The sequence below is a fragment of the Corythoichthys intestinalis genome, chromosome 17, assembly GCF_030265065.1.
Source record: "Corythoichthys intestinalis isolate RoL2023-P3 chromosome 17, ASM3026506v1, whole genome shotgun sequence".
NCBI classification, from domain to species: domain Eukaryota; kingdom Metazoa; phylum Chordata; class Actinopteri; order Syngnathiformes; family Syngnathidae; genus Corythoichthys; species Corythoichthys intestinalis.
Genome location: NC_080411.1, coordinates 33,701,745 through 33,722,330, shown reverse-complemented (window position 1 = coordinate 33,722,330; position 20,586 = coordinate 33,701,745). Strand labels below are relative to the sequence as shown.

General features: G+C 39.6%; 3 protein-coding genes across 7 annotated transcripts; 1 reads left to right on the top strand and 2 right to left on the bottom strand.

Moving 5' to 3' along the window:
* Positions 1-60: 60 nt before the first annotated feature.
* On the bottom strand, positions 61-8,641 carry LOC130905701 (uncharacterized). Of its 4 annotated transcripts, XM_057819313.1 has the most exons (6): positions 8,091-8,640; positions 5,441-5,749; positions 3,915-5,000; positions 2,345-2,515; positions 1,002-2,184; positions 61-552 (listed from the first exon to the last, which is right to left on the bottom strand). In XM_057819313.1, exons 1-5 carry the CDS (start codon positions 8,146-8,148, stop codon positions 1,004-1,006), a joined length of 2,805 nt encoding a protein of 934 aa, XP_057675296.1. In that variant the 5' UTR covers positions 8,149-8,640; the 3' UTR covers positions 61-552; positions 1,002-1,003. The 4 variants fall into 4 exon arrangements, with proteins under 4 accessions (XP_057675296.1, XP_057675297.1, XP_057675295.1 ...); XM_057819314.1 differs by having other exon boundaries at positions 61-2,184; positions 2,345-2,500; positions 8,091-8,641; XM_057819312.1 differs by having other exon boundaries at positions 61-2,184.
* On the top strand, positions 8,429-17,576 carry LOC130905702 (dual specificity protein phosphatase 26). Of its 2 annotated transcripts, none has more exons than XM_057819316.1 (5): positions 8,429-8,620; positions 9,618-9,829; positions 9,898-10,078; positions 13,357-13,571; positions 14,537-17,576. In XM_057819316.1, the coding sequence occupies exons 2-5, from the start codon at positions 9,802-9,804 to the stop codon at positions 14,767-14,769; spliced, it is 657 nt and encodes a 218-aa protein (XP_057675299.1). In that variant the 5' UTR covers positions 8,429-8,620; positions 9,618-9,801; the 3' UTR covers positions 14,770-17,576. The 2 variants fall into 2 exon arrangements, with proteins under 2 accessions (XP_057675299.1, XP_057675300.1); XM_057819317.1 differs by having other exon boundaries at positions 9,615-9,829.
* ppiab (peptidylprolyl isomerase Ab (cyclophilin A)) lies at positions 15,684-19,319 on the bottom strand. The gene is made up of 5 exons (XM_057819318.1): positions 19,150-19,319; positions 18,995-19,025; positions 18,821-18,909; positions 16,727-16,899; positions 15,684-15,958 (listed from the first exon to the last, which is right to left on the bottom strand). Exons 1-5 carry the CDS (start codon positions 19,216-19,218, stop codon positions 15,823-15,825), a joined length of 498 nt encoding a protein of 165 aa, XP_057675301.1. The 5' UTR covers positions 19,219-19,319; the 3' UTR covers positions 15,684-15,822.
* Between the last annotated feature and the right edge of the window lie 1,267 nt (positions 19,320-20,586).

Sequence of the window (20,586 nt, the reverse complement as noted above, 5' to 3'; positions counted from 1 at the left end):
GTGGTGAAATTGTGTGTGTGAGATTTTTTTTCCCCCTTTTGGTTTTTCTGTATTTTGCTATTGTATATTATTCCCAGACTTCATTTTCAACACTTCTCATCCTTGTCAGGGTCGCAGGGTGCTGGAACCGATCCCAATTGACTTCGGGCGAAAGGCAGACTACACCCATAACTTTATATTTTTTATTGGTATTTGTCAATAGCCGCACTAAGTAGAGCTCTTGCCCATAGTCCAGAGTAAAATGGCTGAAACCGACGTGAGGCAAATTCTGACCAGTACATTTCATTTCAACCGTCCTAAAACCATTTTCTGTTGGCAGATAATATTGACTCTAAGGCAGGGGTCCCCAAATTATTCCACTTTGGGCCGTAGTGGTACGACACCTTTGAACCAATCTGGTGTCTTACGAATGTAATCAGTTTGTTGTTGTCAGGTGCTGCCTGTTTTACCAAAATTCTCATTGGTTTAACAGTCTTTGCTCGATCGGTAGGAACAAAACGCTGGACCTACAGCGGCCCTTGAGGACCGATTTGGGCACCCCTGCTGTAAGACCTAAGAGAATAACAAAAACAAAACAAAAAACAATTCAACATCTGAAAGATTTGGACAAAACACAAACTCTGTACATTGGTTAATCACTAACTGCAATCCTGGCAGATCACTAATACAGGAGTACAGCATGAGCCGCAAGTCAGCCGGCTACAGTTCTGACAGACATCTGATGTTTTGTTTCCTCCACACCTCTTTATTTGGCAACGCCTCCTTTTCGCTGGTGGACTTGGTGTTGCAGAAAAAAGTGTTTGTGGTATCACTTTTGATTGGCAGGCTACTATTTGCCTTGCTACTATCTGGGGCGCACAGAGCTCCTTCACAAGCTGAAGGAGAAAACGTTTTCTGGGGATGTGTGTGTTCTTACATTGTTTGTACAGTACGTGTGCATTTAGTCCACAAATGTCCAGCATATTATAGAAACAAGCAACAGGCCATCTTCTTGTGCCTACCTTCACTGAGTACAGCCTACACATAATCGATCCATGATGTCCACACCACATTTTGTTATGTTGAAGTGGTTGATGGTGCTGGGCTTTTTTGTGACTTCATCAAACTCAACCTCCCGGTGCATCGTGCTAAGAACGCACATATTTTTCTTTGCCTTTGTTTGATAGACTGTAAGTGTAGCATTGTTAGAGTGCATCACCCTGGTGGAAGCCCACTGTTGCTTTGCCGAAGGGGGTATTTCGCGTCTTGTTTTTTTCATTGTGCCAACAATTGTGGTTTTACGCTGCAGTAGACTTTTTGCAAGTTGCATTGATGTAAAAAAGTTATCAGTTGTTACATTCCTTCCTTTATCCAGAAATGGTTCCATGAGTTGGAGCACCACATTGTCTGGCAGTCTATGGCCTGCAGGGGGAGATTCATCTTTTCCCAAGTAAGGGAACATATTGATCATGTAATGTGAATCAACATCCACTGCCACCCAAAATTTTATTCCAAACTTATTAGACTTCGTGGCAATGTGCTGGGTAAAAGGACAACGAGCCTTCGTTAGGAAAAGCTGTTTGTCTACTGTGATGTTGGCTCCTGGTATGTAGAAGTTGGTGCAATTCTTCACAAACTGTCCAAATATTTCAGAGATCAAGGCAAATTTGTCCTCTTCCTGTCTCGCCTTTCTTGTCGTTCTGTCATCAAAACGTAGATACCTCATGAGAGCTCTGAATCTTTCTCGGCTCATTGTCTTTCTGAATATTGTATAGCCAAAATCTTCGGTCCAGTAGTCATCTAGGACCATAGAATTGCCGCCTGTGATGCCTCGCATGAAAAGTAGTCCAATGAAAGCTTTCAGTTCGTCCATAGTGAAGTTCATAGGGCTACTGCTTGATCTCAGAGCCTCTGCCTCCGTGTATTCAAGAATCTTCTGCAGTATCGTTGGGTCTAGTAGACACAGGAATGCTGTGAGAGGAGATGTGATAGCTTTTTTTGCTTGAGCAGTAGGTCCTTCAGAACTATGCATCAAATTTCCTGCATGGACTCTGCCTCTTTTGGTGCCATTGTGTGGAACGTGTCTCCATACTGTTCCATCCTTAGCATGCTCTTCTGAGGGTAAGCTTGAGCTCCGGAACTGATCCTCATTCAATGATGTTGGGACGTATTCAGTGTCTTCCTCAGGTTGATCATCATCAGAATCTATGATACGAGATATGATACAATCTACTTATCGTCTTTCACAGGAAATTTGTCTTTGATCCAAACACTGCATCACTACAAATAAAATTGCCTCAGTATAAAAACATGACATTACAATTGACCCCTGTTTCATATAGCCCCAAAGAGAAAAATAGTTCACCTGGACAGTCATCCAAGATTACACAAGGTTCATCATCTTCATATTCATCCTCATCGCAGTCCTCATCTCCCGATTCATGTTCGTCAATGTTTGTGATGAGCTCCAGCTCCTCTTCTACCGTGTAACATCTCTCTTGAGGTTTCATCTTGGAATAGTCTGGAACAATGTGATCTTTTGAAAAGGAGACGTCATATTTATCCTCAATGATTCTAACAATCAGGTCTACACACCCTCCACCCACAGCAAACATTTTATATGTCAATGGTAGTACGCAGGTATTTTCATGGCCAGCTGGAGCCTTTTGTCAATAGGATTCAAAGGTGACGACTGCTGGTGACAACTGGCCTCCTTTGTTTAATGAATTGTCCAATCTAAGGCTGTGTCTGCACGTAGGAGGGTATTTGGCAAAAAAACACTTTTTCTACGATTTGGCCCATCATCCACACGCACGTTTAAACGAGGGTTCTTAAAAACTCCTTCAGAAGTGAAATTTGTGAATTCTGCGTTTGTGGGGCCATCTCATGGACACTGATACCCTAAGGTTTAACTGTGGAAACGTCACTGACTGCAACAAACTTTGTCCCTATGTCACACGAGACCAATGTTTATAATGGGAGTAAATTAGACAGGTGCTTTTTTGCTTCCATTAATTTACAAACTCTTGCAGTGTTTCATACTGAAGAACACATGCGAAGGATGGGGGAATTACGGACTTATTTTTCGCCCATTGTTATGAATGTACTTAATGAATGCGGTTTGCTGTGGAAGCTTTTTTTCCCCCTACAAACATGCTGGTGTGGACATAATTATTTTTTCCAGACTTATTAGGGCAGGGTCATCAGTTTAAAAAAACTGCTACGTGTAAACATGGCCTAAGGAATTAGTGGATGGCTGCTGGTTTCAATGTATGTGCTCTGTTCAACAAATTGCTCCACTGCTCCTAGTTCCTGATTCTGTGCATATTTACAGCTTTTTAATCGAGGGGGTTGGCAACCGAGCGAAAGAATGAGTGCTGAGCTGACTTCCCAGTTCTATTCATAATGAACTTCCCCGCATTATGGTGCTATGCATTAGAGGAGTTATTCCTCACTTTTAACTACTTGCCCACATTACACTCCCGCAGTAATATAAATATACCTGCCCTATCATACATGTATCTTCTGACCTCACAAACATTTAGAAAACACACACCCGTTGTCACCATCACCAAATCTCACCTAGAGAGGAAAAATGTGGCAAAGTGATTGAGCATGTATTTTGTTATAGCACTTACATATTTAGCATTTCTCTCTGTATTCGTAAAATGTAGTTCAAGGCGCCAAGAAAACGGCTTTTCAACCTTGTAAAAAATCCTGCCATCTAGAATGTTTTTGGAGACTCGCTTCAGTGATTTCGTGCGTATATTTAGAGGTTTGTTATAGATAACCATATATATAGTTCTAGAGACGAAAAATACAGGGTGGGGCAGAGCAACTTGCTTATTTGGAATATCAATTAAAACACAAGTAATGCAGATAAACATTAGTTATTTGTACTGCAACTAGTACAACATTTACATTTTATTTTTTACCAGTTTTAAAGATGATATCAGTAAGATGACGTCCATTCTTCTCTATACACTGAGTTAATCGAACTCTGAAGTCTTGGTCAACCCTTTCCAGCATATCAATGGGTATGTTGGCGACAGCTCGGCGAATGTTGTTTTTGAGATGACTCAGGGTGCTAGGACGATCGTTGTAAACAATTGATTTCAGATATCCCCATAAAAAATAGTCACATGGTGATAAATCAGGGGATCGTGCTGGCCAATGCAGATCTCCCCTCAAGGAGATGAGGTGTCCTGGGAAGTTCTGCCGCAAAACAATCATTGATGCGCGCGCTGTGTGTGCCATGGCACAGTCCTGCTGGAACCACACATTTTCCACACCCATTGAGTTCAGTGTTGGCAGGAAACACTCATTGATCATGTTGACATAACGGTCAGGTGTCACCGATACTACCTCTTCGTTTTCTTCAAAAAACCATGGGCCAATTATGCCAACTCGCGATAGTGCACACCAAACAGTTACATGTAGTGCATGTAGAGGACGTTGATGAAGTTCTCTTGGGTTTTCAGGACACCAATAGCGCATGTTTGGCTTATTTACAGATCCCGAGAGATGGAAGTGAGCCTCACCACTGAAGAAAATAAGTGTGTCGTCAGGCAAGCCCAAAAGCACCTCACATGCATTTTCACGAGCAATAAAATCACGTGGATTAAGTTCCTGCACCATAGCTAATTTGTAGGGATGAAATTTCAAATCTTCATGGAGGATTCGTCTCACAGAACGAGCAGACAACCCAAGAGCAGATGCGTGTTTGCGGGCAGACCGTTGGGGAGATCTCAAAACAGATTGTCTCACCGCGTCAATGTTTTGGGGTGTCCTTGCTGTTCGTGGGAGGCCAGGTTTCTTTTTCTTTACATCACCCGTTTCCCTGAAGTTGTTTACCCATGAAACAATCGACTGCCGGCCAGGAACACGACCACGGGGGGCAATGTTGAAATGTCTACGGAATGCACGTTGCGTTGCGACGATTGAGCGACCGCTTGAAAAAAATGCCTCAACAGCGAAAGCACGTTGCAATTTCGGCCACTCCATGATGCTTCCTGGGGTTCCTGAAAAATAAACACAAAATAAATAATGCATGTTAAGAATCAAACTTTAAGCCCCACCCTCTCAAATAAGTCCACCCTAACCATCCTCAGAGCAATCATCGCTTCAGGGCGCCAAATTTAAATAAGCAAGTTTCTCTGCCCCACCCTGTATTTGCATTCCTAAAATGTAGTTCAAGGCACTATAAAAACAGCTTTTGAACGTTGAAAAAAATCCTGCCATCCAGAATGTTTTTAAAGACTCGCTTCAATGATATTGTGCGCATATTTAGAGGTTAGTTATATATAGCTATATATAGTTCTAGAGACGAAGAAAATGCATTAGTTCATTCACTCATTTTCAACCCCGCTCATTCTTGTCAGGGTCGCAGAACTATTGGTATCAAACAAAAACCATCACTTGATTGATGATATTTGAATAAAATGCGTTTTGTTGCTTTCACCTGTTGTGTGACCTTCAAAGTCTTCATCGCTATCTGATAGCGGGGCGATGAGGCCGTTCTCCTGGGATCCCTCCATGGAGTCGTCACTGCCGTCGGGAGGCGCCGACCCTCCGCCGGCCTCGCTCGGACCTTCATCCTCGCCATCGGTTATGAAGAACTTGTTGATATCTTCTTCTTCCTCTTTGATATACACGGGCTGGTCAGCATCCTCTTGTTTGACATAAGCCGAGAGATTTTCCTCGCTCTCCTTGATTTGTTCATCATCTGCTTCCTCTTCAATTAGCGGGTATTCCTGCCGCTCACTGATTTCTGGAAGACACAAGACAATCACCCGTGTTCAATTGTATAACTCATTGATTGCCATTGACGGTGATAGACGTCCAATCCATTTTGATTGGGAGGAGCGAATGAATAAATGTCCATTTGACGTCCAATCCATTTTGATTGGGAGGAGCGAATGAGTAAATGTCCATTTGGTTCCTCCCAGTCAAAATGGATTGGACGTCTACCGCTCTCAACGACATTGAAACATGAGCATTCACACCAGGGCCGGAGTGGGACTCATTTTCGGCCCTGGAATTTCATGCCTCAGACCGGCCCACTCATTTAAAATTATGTCATTATGCATACACGTGTTAAGTTCAGTGTTCTCTAAAGCCGTGTACTGTAATTCTGTGTATTCCAATTCAGTGCAGGTCATGGTTGTTTAACAAGGTGGCTTTATTTTAACAAGTGCAACACAACATATTTTGAACAAATTTAAAAATGGATTTTTAAAAAAACTATATTAAATGATACATTTGAAAAATAAATTAGGCCTGTCAAATGATTAAAATTTTTGATCGAGTTAATTACAGCTTAAAAATTAATTGTAATTAATCGCAATTCAAACCATCTATAAAATATGCCATATTTTTCTGTAAATTATTGTTGGAATGGAAAGATGAGACACAAGATGGATATATACATTCAACATAAGGTACATAAGGACTGTATTTGTTTATTATAACAATAAATCAACAAGATGGCATTAACATTATTAACATTCTGTTAAAGCGATCCATGGATAGAAAGACTTGTAGTTCTTAAAAGATAAATGTTAGTACAAGTTATAGAAATTTTATATTAAAACCCCTCTTAATGTTTTCGTTTTAATAAAATTTGTAAAATTTTCAATCAAAAAATAAACTAGTAGCCCGCCATTGTTGATGTCAATAATTACTTACACAATGCTCATGGGTGCTGAAGCCTATAAAATCAGTCGCACCCAAACGCCAGCGGAGGGCGGCAAAACTCCATAAAGCACAATTAACAAGTGGGCATGTCATTGTACTGTCATTTAAATCTGTCTGAGCAGGGCATGTGCGTTAATTGCGTCAAATATTTTAACGTGATTCATTAAAAAAATTAATTACCGCCCGTTAACGCGATAATTTTGGCAGCCCCAAAATAAATGAATAAATAAGACCTTTTCTGCAACATCAAATATTAACAAAATGAGTGCTTACAGATAAAACATAGCAACATAACAATATGAAAAATAAAGAATACGTATTGCACATTGTAACAACTTCTAATGATACTATTATCCATTTTCCATTTCCACTTTAAAAACGCCACGTAATTGATTATATTAATTCTAATGTTCACTCGCTGAACGACATGGCAATCCTACCTTCCAGCTCTGCACCTGTGGTGTGTTCATTATGGCTAATGCTTGCTGCTACATATCCCTTGTGAGGTGCTACAAGAAGCCAAAGTTTCCACAATTACATATTGTCGTATCACACGGTGCAAGTTGCATTTTATTAGCCATCTGGCCTTACCACTTTCGTTGTAATCCTCTGTAGTTTGAGGCAGCAAGGTCGTTGCATGAAAAAAATTAGCTATTTTCGCGCATTTTGCCGATTCTTTCACGAGTGCTTTTCTCTTTTTAATTCTTATTTTTCAGCGCCACCCTTGCTCTTTTTATCCATCCGAGCACCGAGATAGCAGCTAATTTGGCTCAATACAGACTACAATTAGGGGGCGGAGCTGCATGCTGTATTTTTCGTCTGCACACGTGAGGATGAGTCTGGAAAAAAAAAAAATACTGTTTTTTTTTTTTTTTAAGACGGCCCACAGGGACAGCGGTAACAGAATGTAAGTTATACTCAGTGACACTGTCATAAATAAATACCAAACAAAAAATGATAACAGTGTAATTTTTTTTTTTTTTTTTTAAATAAAACGCGGACCGGCCCATCTGGCCGGCCGGCCCTTCTGGAATCGTCCAGAAGCTCCCGATTAGTCACTCCGGGCCTGATTCACACCCAGCACTCCCAGTTTAAATGAACTGGATGTCTATCGTCACCAACAGCAAATGAGTTAACAGATATCCCAAATTCTAAAATACAATTAACGTGAATTAATAGTAGACATTAAGTTTCTATGATTTTGCCATATGATGAGCCGAATAATATATCACACTTTCCACAACTTAATTTCTCTTTGGAATTTTTGAAAGACATAAAAAGGCACATCAATGACAACAAAATTAGTGGGAAAAGACTTTCTTGGTCAAGTGCCGAACAAGAAAGTCTCTCATCCACCCTAGAAAACATGGAAGGGTTCAAGTCCAAATATATCTGAGAGAAAGACGTGAGCAAACCTCCAAGTGGAGCCTGCAAAAGATGGAAATTGGCCGCCGCAGTCGTCTTTGTGCTCATTTTCCGCACTCGGTGTTGTCTTTGTTTGCAAACTGGGTTAAGCTAAGTAGAACGCCAAACTTTCAAGCAAACCCAGTTGGGATTGACCTTCCGTCTCGGGAACGTCCCTCGCTCGAGCCAGATGAACAACAAGTACTTTGAAATGGTCAAAACGCTTGGCAAAGGAGCCGCAACACCATCTTGCAGCCACAAGACACGGTAGACGTGAGCAAACAACCAACGATGGCACGATCCTTTACGGCACACAACACCCTACGTCATCATTACTCGCCGTCGTGTCCGATTCTCCCGGAGTGCCTTTTTCTTTTAATGAAAACACAAAGAACACAGTCAGAAAACAACAATACAATATTGATTCTAAATCTAGTATCGGAATTTGTGGATATATGTTAGAACCCTGACTCCGCGCATTACATGTCTTGCGCATGCGCGACCCTTCGGCCGTCATGAAATGCAAACTACAGCAGCTAAGGTACATATTGTTTTTGGACAGTCTTCTCACCATCCTTTCTAGTAAAATCTCAAAACATTGTTATCCTTTTTTTTTTTATTAACAACATGATAAACGCGTTGTTATACATTATACCTAAAGAACAACTTCAGCTGACATAAAGTTGCCTGGTACACCAGACTCACCGCTGTTCTTCTTAGTCTTTGAAAAATACAGGGAGAACAGTCTGGCGGTGCCAGGCAAGCCATAAAGCGCTGTTCAGACAGACAACTCACACATTATAAGTGACGATGACGGTGCCATAACGCCATCTAGTGATCGGAAAAGTCACGACCACATAGTGACGAACTTGATTAAAATTGAATTCTGACGCTTACTTTTACACAATTTGACGATGACGCAGTATTGTTCTCGATGGCAGTTAAATGTCTGTTTTTCTCCCTTTTAGTTTTTCTGTATTTAATCTTTAATTTTGCATAGATTTTATCATATCTGACATCGTTGTGTTATGTTTGTATTTTTTGTTCTGTAATTTGTATTTTTCAGTTGTTTAATGTAACCCTTTTAGTCAGTGGCCAGTACAGTTAAGTTTTACATTTTAACACTTTATAGATAAAGTGCCTATTTTTTTCACCTGTTTTCACAAGTGACTCTTTATTGTCATTTTAAAAAATGGGGAGCGGCACTTAAGACTTAAAAAATATATATATATATTTACATTTGTTATTATTTATTAATCATTGCTGTATTTTTGATATAATTACAAATACATTTGTAAATTGGTAAATGTTAAGAACGGCTAATTTAATAAAAATAAAATGAAAAAAACTAAAATACACTTTGGTTACAGCCCCGAAGTATCACTCAAAAGTTGAACGTTGTTCATTCTCTCTTCCCAGTCCTACGCCGTCAATGGCAGCTAATGAGTTAAATATTGTTGAGTTGGTCGTGTGTTTTTTCCCCCTTTGGTTTTTGTGCATTTTGCAATTGCATAGATTATCCCCTGACTGTCCAGCAGGTAGCAGCAGAGCGCAGCAGCCGTTGTCGTCACTCGGCGTCATTCCAGGCTCCTGATGCTGAAGCTCCACGACCAGAAGCCATGTTGGGATGTCGGAGGACTCGTTGACCACAAGCCGATGATGATGATGATGATGACGATGAAGATAAGATGGAGGCGATGAAGATTTGATCCTCTCGCTTTTATGAGTGAAGCCCAACCAACACACGCAGGTAAGTTGACACACACACAAGGAGCTGTACTGGTGCGACAACGTCATCGTGACGTTTGTGTGTTTCAGGCCGGATGGCGTTGGCGTCTCGCTTCTCACGCTCGCGCAGCACTTCCCGCTCGCCTGCCCGCCACGATTCGCCACCACCGCCACCTGTCAGCGTGTCGGAGCTCCAAAGACTTTTGAGCAGCGGCAAAACAGCCTGCAACCACGCCGATCAAGTCTGGCCCGGACTCTACATCGGTGACCAGTCAGTATTCAGTCACATGCACACAAAAGAGGAAAAACAGTATACACCATGATGGAATTAGTGACGGCCATAGACGTCCGATCAATTTGGATATAAATTCATAAATTTCCAACAATTAACTCTACATGTTTCTGTGTATATCAATCGCAAAATTTTGCAAGAAGTGATTATTTTCAAGGCTTGGATTAATCGTAGAGTTATTGAGTTATTCGGGCGGAGGTTTGGTCTCAACATTGGTAGGGACGATATAACAGCGTAACATACATGTACACTTTTTGCTGGGAATGCATGGGACATCAATAAGACCAAAGAAATTGAATGAATGAGGGTCAGGGCTACATTTATAATGAATATCAACCTAATTAATTGATAGGCTAAATCAGGGGTCCCCAAACTTTTTCCTGTGAGGGCCACATAACTTTTCCCTTCTCTGATGAGGGGCCGGGTCAGTTTGTAACAGAAAAAGTGTGACGATTGCAGGAGTGCCTAAATGTAAAAATGTATTGTTTTTCAGAAAGCCACAATCAAATAACCCTTTCTGGATTCTTCACGGAACAAAAGTAAATAAAATAAAAATATTAATTATAATATAATATAATATAATATAATATAATATAATATAATATAATATAATATAATATAATATTAATTAAATAGATAATAACCAAATAACCCTCACTGGGTTCTTCACAGAAAAAAGCGAGGAAATAAATAACACTATTGAAAAAAAAGAAGAAGAAAAAAATTGTTCAGGGGACCGGACCAATTGTGGAAACGGGCCGTATCCAGCCCGCGGGCCGTAGTTTGGGGACCCCTGGGCTAAATGATCAATGCAAGATAAATCTGTATTGATTCATACTTTCACGTGTATTGTTTCAGGTGATACACCGTTTGATTATAAACTTTGTTTTCAGAAAACTACTAAAAAAGATTTTGAGAACTTCCAGAATAAATGTCAGGATTTGATCAGCAACTTTAAATCGCAAGATTTTAACATACAGTAACCTAAATTATATTAACATACACAACAAAATACACACTTGTAAAAAAAATTATCTTAACTGTCCCGGAATGCAAAAAATAAACATTTGTCTTAAGACCACTCAACATTGTCTGTCTAAATAAATTAAATATAACTGAAAAAACTTCTTAGTCGGAGTTTAAAAAATAAACAACAAACATAAACAAAAATAAACAAAAATGGAGCCTTCCTTCAGGTAAAACACATGCTTTTGTCCACAAGCCCAGCCAAATCCAACAAAAAATGTTTTTTTTTTTTTTTTTTACCTTGATTATGATTCATGTATATCAATATCTGCAGAAATGTCTGTGTAGGATGCAAATAAAGATATTTTAAAATAAATAATGTCAAAAATGAATTAATACATTTCAAATAAATGCAAGTCATCAGTCAATCAAACGTGCGTTTGGGGGGGTGGAAGTGGACTGTCACATTCAGCAAGTGAAAAGTAAGGTAAATAATATACTGTAAATCAGAATAAAATGAAAATAATTCACTTTATAATTAAGGGTCAATTCTATCCTTACATCAAATAGGAAGACAATCTAAATGGCCTATATCACGGAACTTATTAAATAATGCAAATAAGGTTGCTTAAAAGTTGCTGGCGACAATTTGAGCATGCCGAAAAGTTGGAAAAAGTTATATCCCTACCGTCCCTATGCAAATACGCCCTTACGGGCGATTAATCTACATTAATTTGCATTAGCTGCCACTAATCTGTTTCAGTGCCACTGACTAAAAATTTCCAATCCATTTTGACTGGGAGGGGGAAATGAACGAACAGTTAATAGCTTCTTCCAGTCGAAATTAATTGGACGTCGATCTCCGTCAATGGCAGCCAGTGAGTTAATAGTGCAACAAAAACCGAACTGAATTAATTACAGTAATATAACCAAATTAAAATCAATATTAAAATTGACAGCAAGTGACTCAAAATGTGTGGGAAGTGAACTGGAAATGCCCTAAAATCGATAGGAATTGACCAATGAACATGAAATGACTCAAAATGATCAGAAGGTTCACCCAAAATAAACAGAAAGTGAACTTTAAGTTCTGCAAAATCAACATGCAGTACTACCTGGAAATGCCACAAAATTAATAATAGCTAGTGTCCAGTGGAAAGGAAGTGACCCAAAAATAATAACAATAAACATAATAATAATAATAATAATACATTTTATTTATAGAGCGCTTTTACCGGTGCTCAAAGGCGCTTTACAGTTGAGGAAAAAAATTAATAAATAAAGCTCACACAACGTGGGAAGTACAAAACAATAGCGAAAAGAATTAGAAATTAAAACCCAGTTTAAAAAGGTGAGTTTTTAACAATTTTTTGAATGTGGGAAGATCGGAACAGGTGCGGATGGTTTTAGGGAGTGCGTTCCAAAGTGAGGGGGCAGCAACGGAAGAGGCTCTGTCCCCCCAAGAACGGTGTGTTATTTGTGGGGGCAGTGCGAGAACGTTTCCATTAGATGAGCGGAGGTGACGGGAGGGGATGTGGGGACAGAGAAGGTCCGTGAGGTAAGAAGGAGCCAAGTTACTGAGTGCTTTGTATGTGAGAAGGATGATTTTGAAATGTATCCTGTGTGAGATGGGAAGCCAGTGCAGTTTGTGAAGGACGGGGGTAATGTAGTAATATAGGGGGTACGGATGAGAAGGCGTGCAGCGAAGTTCTGGATATATTGTAGTTTATTGAGGAGTTTGGCTGGAGATCCGAAAAGAATGCTGTTACAATAATCGAGTCTGGGGGTGACGAATGCATGTATGAGGGTTTCTGCAGCAGAGTAGGTGAGGGAGGGGCGGAGGCGGCCTATGTTCTTGAGGTGGAAGAAGGCAGTTCTGGTGATGTGGTTGATGTGCTGGTCGAATCTTAGTTTATTGTTGAAAATGATACCTAGGTTACGGGAGTGTGTTAAGAGAGGGAGAGAAATGCTCCAAATTATTAGACAATAATCCAAAATCAACAGAAACTGACCCGTAAATTCAGAAACAGGAAGTGACTAAAATCAACAGTATGAATAAATCACATTTGTTCATTCGCTCTTCCCACTTCAAATGGATTTGACGTCTACTAGTGACAAACTTGTTTAATAAATTCACACTACAAAAATAAACAGCGCACACGATTGGACGTCTGTTATCGTAAACGGCACAGATTTTTTTCGTCACATCAAACGAGAGAAAAGTACACTGTCCCTTCTGTGAAACATGATTCTGTTCTTCTTTGCTGTAAAATGTCTTTTTCATCATTTAGAAACATGGCGTCGGACCGGCGCGAGTTGGCACGCGTGGGCATCACTCACATCGTCAACTGCGCGCAGAGCAGGTGGCGCAGCGGCGCTGCCGACTCGTACGCAGGCATGAACGTGACGTACTTGGGCATCGAGGCGCATGACTCTCCTGCCTTCGATATGAGCAAAAACTTTTATCCTGCTGCTGACTTCATACACAAAGCGCTCACTAAAGGAGGTGTGTATTTTTTGTACATATATGTGCGCGTGGCTGTCCGTCTGTGTTAGTGCTGTCGCAAAACCATGATAATCCGTTGAAAATGATGTTCATTCTGATGGGATTCATGCATGATAAGGTACAATTAGACACACTCAATTGGAGAAACTCGGTGTTATGATTAGCAGTCAGGCAGCATAGAATAGGATGCCAACATATCCACACTCACAAGCGTTTCACACAAATACTTGGTTCAACTTTTCACATGGCTGATTTGTGTACACTTCACCTTTCCCAATCACTTATCTGACTCCCCCCACCCCCTTTCTCCTTGGTCATCAGGCCCCCCACATGGTGTCAACCGGAAAAACAACTAGCTAACGATAGCACCAACATATTCATAGTGTAGGCGTTCAATGTATTTCTTGTTGTTTGTGCTTCTTCTCTCTCTTCTGTTTTTTCTGTCCCCCCATAACCCCTTCCTGTTAGCTGCTTTCTACTAATAAACGAGGCACGTTGAATGATCACAATGGGAGTATGTCATACTCCCATGTGATACATTTAAACTGTTCAGACCAATCAGACACTCAGATTTCCATTCTGTGAGAAGCAGCTGAATAGGACAGATTAAAAAAATGCTGTTCATTCACTACTAGCCTTCCCACTTGATAAAATATTTTAAAAATCGGTTGACAAATAAGCTACTTATGACTTAATTTTATTATCAATGCATTGATTGTGATGGGAACTTCACCCCTAGGGCGGCCATGTTGGCATTCACTGCCATCCTTAAAGTTCAAATGGATTGAACATCTACTAGTGATAAACTAATTTACAGTTTTAATTTAGTTGTTAACAGCGACGTGATTGGACATCTATCATCGGCAATGCACGTGATTGTTTTAAAATAGTTGTCGGTTAGTGAACTGATGAAGCAGAGAATGTGTGAACGCATTTTCCGAGCTAATATAGCGACACTTGTACAGGCAAGGTTCTGGTCCACTGCGCCGTGGGCCTGAGCCGCTCCGCCACGCTGGTCCTGGCCTACCTGATGATCCGGCAGAATTTAACTCTGGTGGAGGCCATCAAGACAGTGAAGGACCACCGCGGGGTCACGCCCAACCGAGGATTCCTGCGCCAGCTCAATGGGTTGGACGGCGTCCTGCGCGAGAGCCGGCGTGCCGCCGCCGCACGAGTCGGCTCCAACGGTAGCCAATGATCTGTTCCGAGATGGCGTTTGGTGTCAAATCATGTTTATGTCAGCTGGCCTTTTGGGGACCAACATAATTGTCATATTTGTCAAGTAACAAAAGAAAAGCTTCCCTTTGTCACACTTTCCTCAAATTTTGTTCAGTAACAAAATGTGCCAAGGTCAATATATTTGTGGTTCTGTGTTGTGATTTGTTGTCACTCAAGTCTTTTTTTGAAGAAGCACACAGTTGTTTGGGAAATCATTTTTAATGCCTTAATATTTGATTTTTACACTTTTCTTTGTATGTTTTTATGGTGGAAAAATTTCTATTTCAAACTGCCCGCTTTCAATAAACTTTTCTTGTTAGTCACAAACTATTTTCTTGATTTTGCATCCAGCCCCCCCAAAGGCCATCTATGGTAAGGCATTTATTTTTATACCCACCCACCCGAAAAAAGACCAAGGAGCCCAATTTCTGATTTGTCTGTGTATGTGCCAGGGCTGATTCATTGCTGATTTATTTTTGCCTGCCAGTTCAGAGTTGGCCAGGAGAGGACAACCTTCATTCTGTGTTGACATACTAGTGACCATGCATGTATAGCAAGGCTCATTCAGTGTTAATGGGAAAAGTTTACCTTTTCACTTGAAAATACTCTTGTTATCTGCATTTGAACTTATTCACTGTCATTGCCAGTGATATAGCCATCAAATCCAATTTGACTGGGGGGCCATTACCAGAGTGTATTATGAATTTTTGCAATAGTTTATTTGCAGGTTAGCTGCAGCTAATGCAAAATGCTGCTACATTGAAACTGGACCATATTACACAGATCATGAAATAATTGCACCAGCTTCCTATGAGTCATAGTGGCCATTTTGGGTGCAAGTTCCAGCACAAAACGTCCAATTAATTTCCATCCACACACAAAAAAAGATCAATATGAAAATAAAAGTATTTTATTTCAAAAGCAAGCAAAGTCCCATTTATTTGTTTGCAGAAGAAAGGGACCACATTTTTAGTTGACAGTGAAAAGCCTCTGAAAAGGGTAGGTGTGTCTACTACCATCACGGTAGGTGTGTCTACTTGAGCTCGCCGCAGTCAGCGATGACCACTTTGGCTTTGGTTTTCCCACTGGAGGAACCTTGCTTTTCCATGCTCTTCAGCACAGCCGTCCCCTCTAAAACTTTGCCGAACACCACGTGCTTCCCGTCAAGCCTGCACGCAATACTGCCTGTGTTAGTATTGGCACCAGCAAGGCATTTTCAACAAAAAATGATCATGAAGAGTGAGGTGGTCTTAGTTTACAAAAAAAATGCTTTTCTATTATAACAATGCATCAATATTTTATTTTCTTACATCTGCCCAATTTTTTAAGTATTTAAATCATTGGTCCAAAATTTCACTCAGCCCACCCTAAAAATAGGCAGAATAAAACTTTCCTTAAAAAAGTCATGAGGGTTAAAAAAAAAAAAAAAAAAAAAAATGATCTGCCTTTATTTTTTTTCTAGACTCATTCACTGCCAGACCAGGTATATGTATAGTATTCACAGACTATGTGTTGTGGAAGTTTGTAAAAGTAGAAGAAAATGTGTTAGTTTTCTTGAAAAATCACATTGACAGCGATAGATGTTTAATCCATTTTGACTGGGAGAGCTAGTAATCCATTCGCTTTCAGCCCTCCCAGGCAAAATGGACTGGTCGTCTATTACAGTCAGTGCCAGCCAATGAGTTAATGGTGCCTGCAAAAATTCGCATTACAAGTGTAGCCCAGAAAATTTTAACTCATTAGCTACCATTGACAGCAATATATGCCATCACGAAATTGGATTAGACATTTTATTCTATCAATTTCAACGATCAACTACAAAATTATACGACAGGTTGATTTATCCATAGGGATTGGATGTCGATCGCTGTGCAAAAACAATGGAAAGTATTTTATTGGATGAGATTTTTGGATACAATTTTCAGCCAATGTCTCACCAGTCTGTTTTATCGGTGCAGAGGAAAAACTGCGAGCCGTTGGTGTTGGGTCCGGCATTGGCCATGGAAAGTGTTCCAAAGCCTTCGTGCTTGAGCTGGAAGTTCTCGTCATTGAAGGTCTCGCCGTAGATGGACTTTCCTCCAGTCCCGTCGCCATTGGTGAAGTCGCCACCCTGTGTCGGGTAAAAACGTTAGCTGGCTAGCGACAAGCTCCCACTTTAAATTAATAGAACGTCTATTGCTATTAATGTCAGCCAATGAGTTAAAAATAAAATTTGTTCTTCCTCTGACCAAGATGCACCCTTCCACCAATGATTATCACTAGAAGACGTCCAATCCATTTGAAGTGGGAGGGTCAAACGTTTATTCTCTGCTACCCTCCCGCTACAGATGGGAATGGAAGTCGATTGCTGTTAATGGCAGACAAGGAGTTTAAAAAATATATATATGGTTGAAAACACAGACAAGGCTGAAAAAGCAGTTTCTGCTCTTGCACCCCTCTTTAAAATAAACTGCTGTACTTTAAGCCAAAAGAACTGTTGTGTTTGATAGAACAATATGTCTATATGCTGCCAGAGCAGATTCATGTCGCATTAACCCCTTCTTGCCAAATGTATCACATTTTATACGCTTAGAATTTCATGATTTTGAGACTTATTCAGAATTTTGAAATATCTTTCCTCAAAAAAAAAAAAAAATAATAATAATAATAGGTGCAAGTCAACTCATGCATCTGCAGGTTCCATGAGAAAAAAAAACAGGATTTAGCAAGGGATATTGATATTACAGGGCTTATTACACATATTGATTTTGATCCAAATGGAATGGAAGTCTATTGCTGTTAAAGGCAGCCAAGGAGTTTAAAATATATACAGTGGGGAGAACAAGTATTTGATACACAGTCAATGGGAAAACCCATTGGCAGTGTATCAAATACTTGTTCTCCCCACTGTATATATGGCGGAAAACACAGACAAGCCTGAAAAAGCAGTTTCTGCTCTTGCACCCCTCTTTAAAATAAACTGCTGTACTTTAAGTCAAAAGAACTGTTGTGTTTGATAGAACAATATTTCCATATGCTGCCATTGCAGATTCATGGTGCATTAAGCCCCCGAACTATTTTTAATTTGCCCGTTTGACCCTGGAGACCCCCGTTTACAGACACCACACAACCGCTTTTGTTTCAACCCAGCCATAAAAAGGTAATTATACAATTCGAAATGTCTATTTTTTAGCTTAGAATCATTAATTGATGTCTAATATTTAGTTTTTAAAAAAGTTAAAATTATTCACTTGCATATTTTATTTAAACAAATTACATCACAATGAAAAAATTAGCGTCTAAAAAAAGTCACATATATCTACCTCATAACTATCGCTTAATTGTATTTTTTTCTTTACTGTCGCATTTTCCCCAATATTTTAGATGGTAAATAATTGATCCAAACAAACAAAAACAAAAAAAGTCAAAAAGGGTAAATATATGAAAATGAAAATCTCGACCACTCCTTGATGTCTGCGATTTCTGCATCGCGACCCTTGTTATAGTACCATGTTTCACTCATAAAATCCCCCTAAAATCCAGCTGTGGCCATTCACAGCTGTCTCTTGAGACATGCTGATACATGCTACATGGAGTTTTTGGATCTAAAAGAGGTAAGTACGCGATAATATCTCGTTAAAATCATGGCGTCTCTAATTTGGTCTCGCGTGCTCTCACCTTCAGTTAGGGTTTTGCTGTTTTAAAAAAATTGTATAAAAATTAAATGCTCTCCAGTTCAAATTTTTTCTTCCCCCAGAAAATTGAAATTTTAAGCTTTCTAATGATGTATCACACATGCATATGGGACAATTTTGAAATCTAGCCAAATTGGGGGTCTCAGAGCAGAACTTCCAAGTCACCTGAGTGTTTTCCGCCATATACTAGTATATTTGTTCTTTCTCTGGCCAAGATGCACCCGCCCAACAATGAGTAGCACTAGTAGATGTCCAATCCATTGGAAGAAGGAGCGAATGAACGTTCGTTCGGTGCCAACCCTTCCACTTCAAATGGATTGAACGTCTATTGCCATAACGGCCAGGTTTTCACCTTACCTGGCACATGAACTTCGGAATGATGCGGTGAAAAGTGGAATTCTTGAAGCCGAACCCCTTCTCGCCAGTGCACAGGGCTCGGAAATTCTCTGTCAATCCAAGCGGAAGTGGAATCAATTTAGCAACACATTTCTTTAGCTGCAATAAGCATAGCAGCTAGTCGCCATTACCTACCGGCAGTCTTTGGCACGACGTCCGCTCGAAGCTGGAACCCACAAAATACATTTATTGGGAGAAGGAACGACTCTTTATTTGACGAGACATGACGTCAATTCTCTTCTTGCTGTGATGAAAGGCAAAGCTCGAGTCCATGGAAGAATTTCACTTACCTCCATGGTGATCCTGCCCGCGCTTACGCCGTCAATGGTGATGTCAAAGAAAACGACGGGCCTTGCCATATTTCTTGTTCTTTTTTCGCGATAACCCTATGGTAAAGTGATGTCGACGAGCTTTTGACAACGGATGCTGCTCCAGACTATTTTTAACTGCTCTGACATGACGTCATCGCTTGTAGGAGCCAATCTCAGGCGGGTCCCTGGAAATCATGAGCCAATAACAGTCAAAGGTGGGCGGGGTCAAGGACTTGCCTGGATGGGTGAATGACTATGCGTGTTGGCTGCGCCAGAATGAAATGAATCAATAAAAACAGAAACACTTCAATTAAAAAAAAAATCAAAGTTGATAATAATTTAAATAAACAAGTGCCGAGCTATATGCCCCAAAAAATTTTGAGATCAAAACATACAAATCTAAATTATGTTGAAACGATTGAAATGAAATGGCTATATAAAAATTAAATACCAATGGTCAGAGTGTATATAAGTCGAAATGTAGAAAATAGATTAAAATTAGAATGCTGAACTAAAAAATATATATGTATATATGTACTGTATATGTATTTATTAGCTCAAAACTGAAATAATGGTGGAATAATAAAAAAAAAAAAAAAATATATATATATATATATATATACACATATATATATATATATATGGCGGAAAACAAAGACAATGCTGAAAAAGCACTTTCTGCTTTTGCACTCTTTAAAATAAACCGTTGTATTTTAAACCAAAAGAACTCATGTGTTTGATAGAACAATATGTCTATGTGCTGCCATAGCAGTTTCATAGCGCATAAAGCCCCCGAAGCATTTTTGATTTGTCCGCTTTAGCCTGGAGACCCCCGTTTACAGACACCGTGCAACCGCTTGTTTTAACCCAGCCATAAAAAGGTAGTTATATTTTTTGAAATGTCTATTTTTAGCCTAGAATCATTAATTGATGTCTAATATTTAGTTTTTAATATTTTAAAAATATTAATATTATGAATATATTTAATATTTCAAAAAATGCCTTTATAAAATTATTCACGCGCATATTTTAAACTTTTAAACAAATTACATCACAATGAAAAATATTGTGTCTGTAAATAGGTCACAGATATCTACCTCATAACTATCGATTATTATTATTTTTTTTTGTTAGTGTCGCATTTCCTCCGATATTTTAGATGACAATCGATCCAAAGAAAATTTGAAAAAAAAAGTCTAAAATGGTAAATATTTGAAATAGAAAATCTCGACCACTCCTTGATGTCTGCGATTTCTGCATTGCGACCCTTGTTATATTATCGCGTTTCACCCATAAAATCCCCAAAAAGTCCGGCTGTGGCCATTCACAACTGTGTCTTGACACTCGGTGAGACATGCTACAGGGAATTTTTGGATCGAAACAAGTACGCAATATCTCGACAAAATCATGGTGTCT

What these genes read in the sequence shown, in the direction of transcription:
- LOC130905702 (XM_057819316.1), top strand. Translation starts at nt 9,802, where the DNA reads ATGAGTGAAGCCCAACCAACACACGCAG. An exon ending in AGCCCAACCAACACACGCAG is followed by an intron (nt 9,830 to 9,897) that starts GTAAGTTGACAC and finishes TGTGTGTTTCAG; the next exon opens with GCCGGATGGCGTTGGCGTCT. An exon ending in GGACTCTACATCGGTGACCA is followed by an intron (nt 10,079 to 13,356) that starts GTCAGTATTCAG and finishes TTCATCATTTAG; the next exon opens with AAACATGGCGTCGGACCGGC.
- LOC130905701 (XM_057819312.1), bottom strand. Translation starts at nt 8,148, where the DNA reads ATGAGCACAAAGACGACTGCGGCGGCCAATTTCCATCTTTTGCAGGCT. An exon ending in TTTGCAGGCTCCACTTGGAG is followed by an intron (nt 5,750 to 8,090) that starts GTTTGCTCACGT and finishes TGTGTCTTCCAG; the next exon opens with AAATCAGTGAGCGGCAGGAA. An exon ending in AATCTTGGATGACTGTCCAG is followed by an intron (nt 2,185 to 2,344) that starts GTGAACTATTTT and finishes CTCGTATCATAG; the next exon opens with ATTCTGATGATGATCAACCT.
- ppiab (XM_057819318.1), bottom strand. Translation starts at nt 19,218, where the DNA reads ATGGCAAGGCCCGTCGTTTTCTTTGACATCACCATTGACGGCGTAAGC. An exon ending in CGGGCAGGATCACCATGGAG is followed by an intron (nt 19,026 to 19,149) that starts GTAAGTGAAATT and finishes TGTGGGTTCCAG; the next exon opens with CTTCGAGCGGACGTCGTGCC. An exon ending in TTCCGAAGTTCATGTGCCAG is followed by an intron (nt 16,900 to 18,820) that starts GTAAGGTGAAAA and finishes TACCCGACACAG; the next exon opens with GGTGGCGACTTCACCAATGG.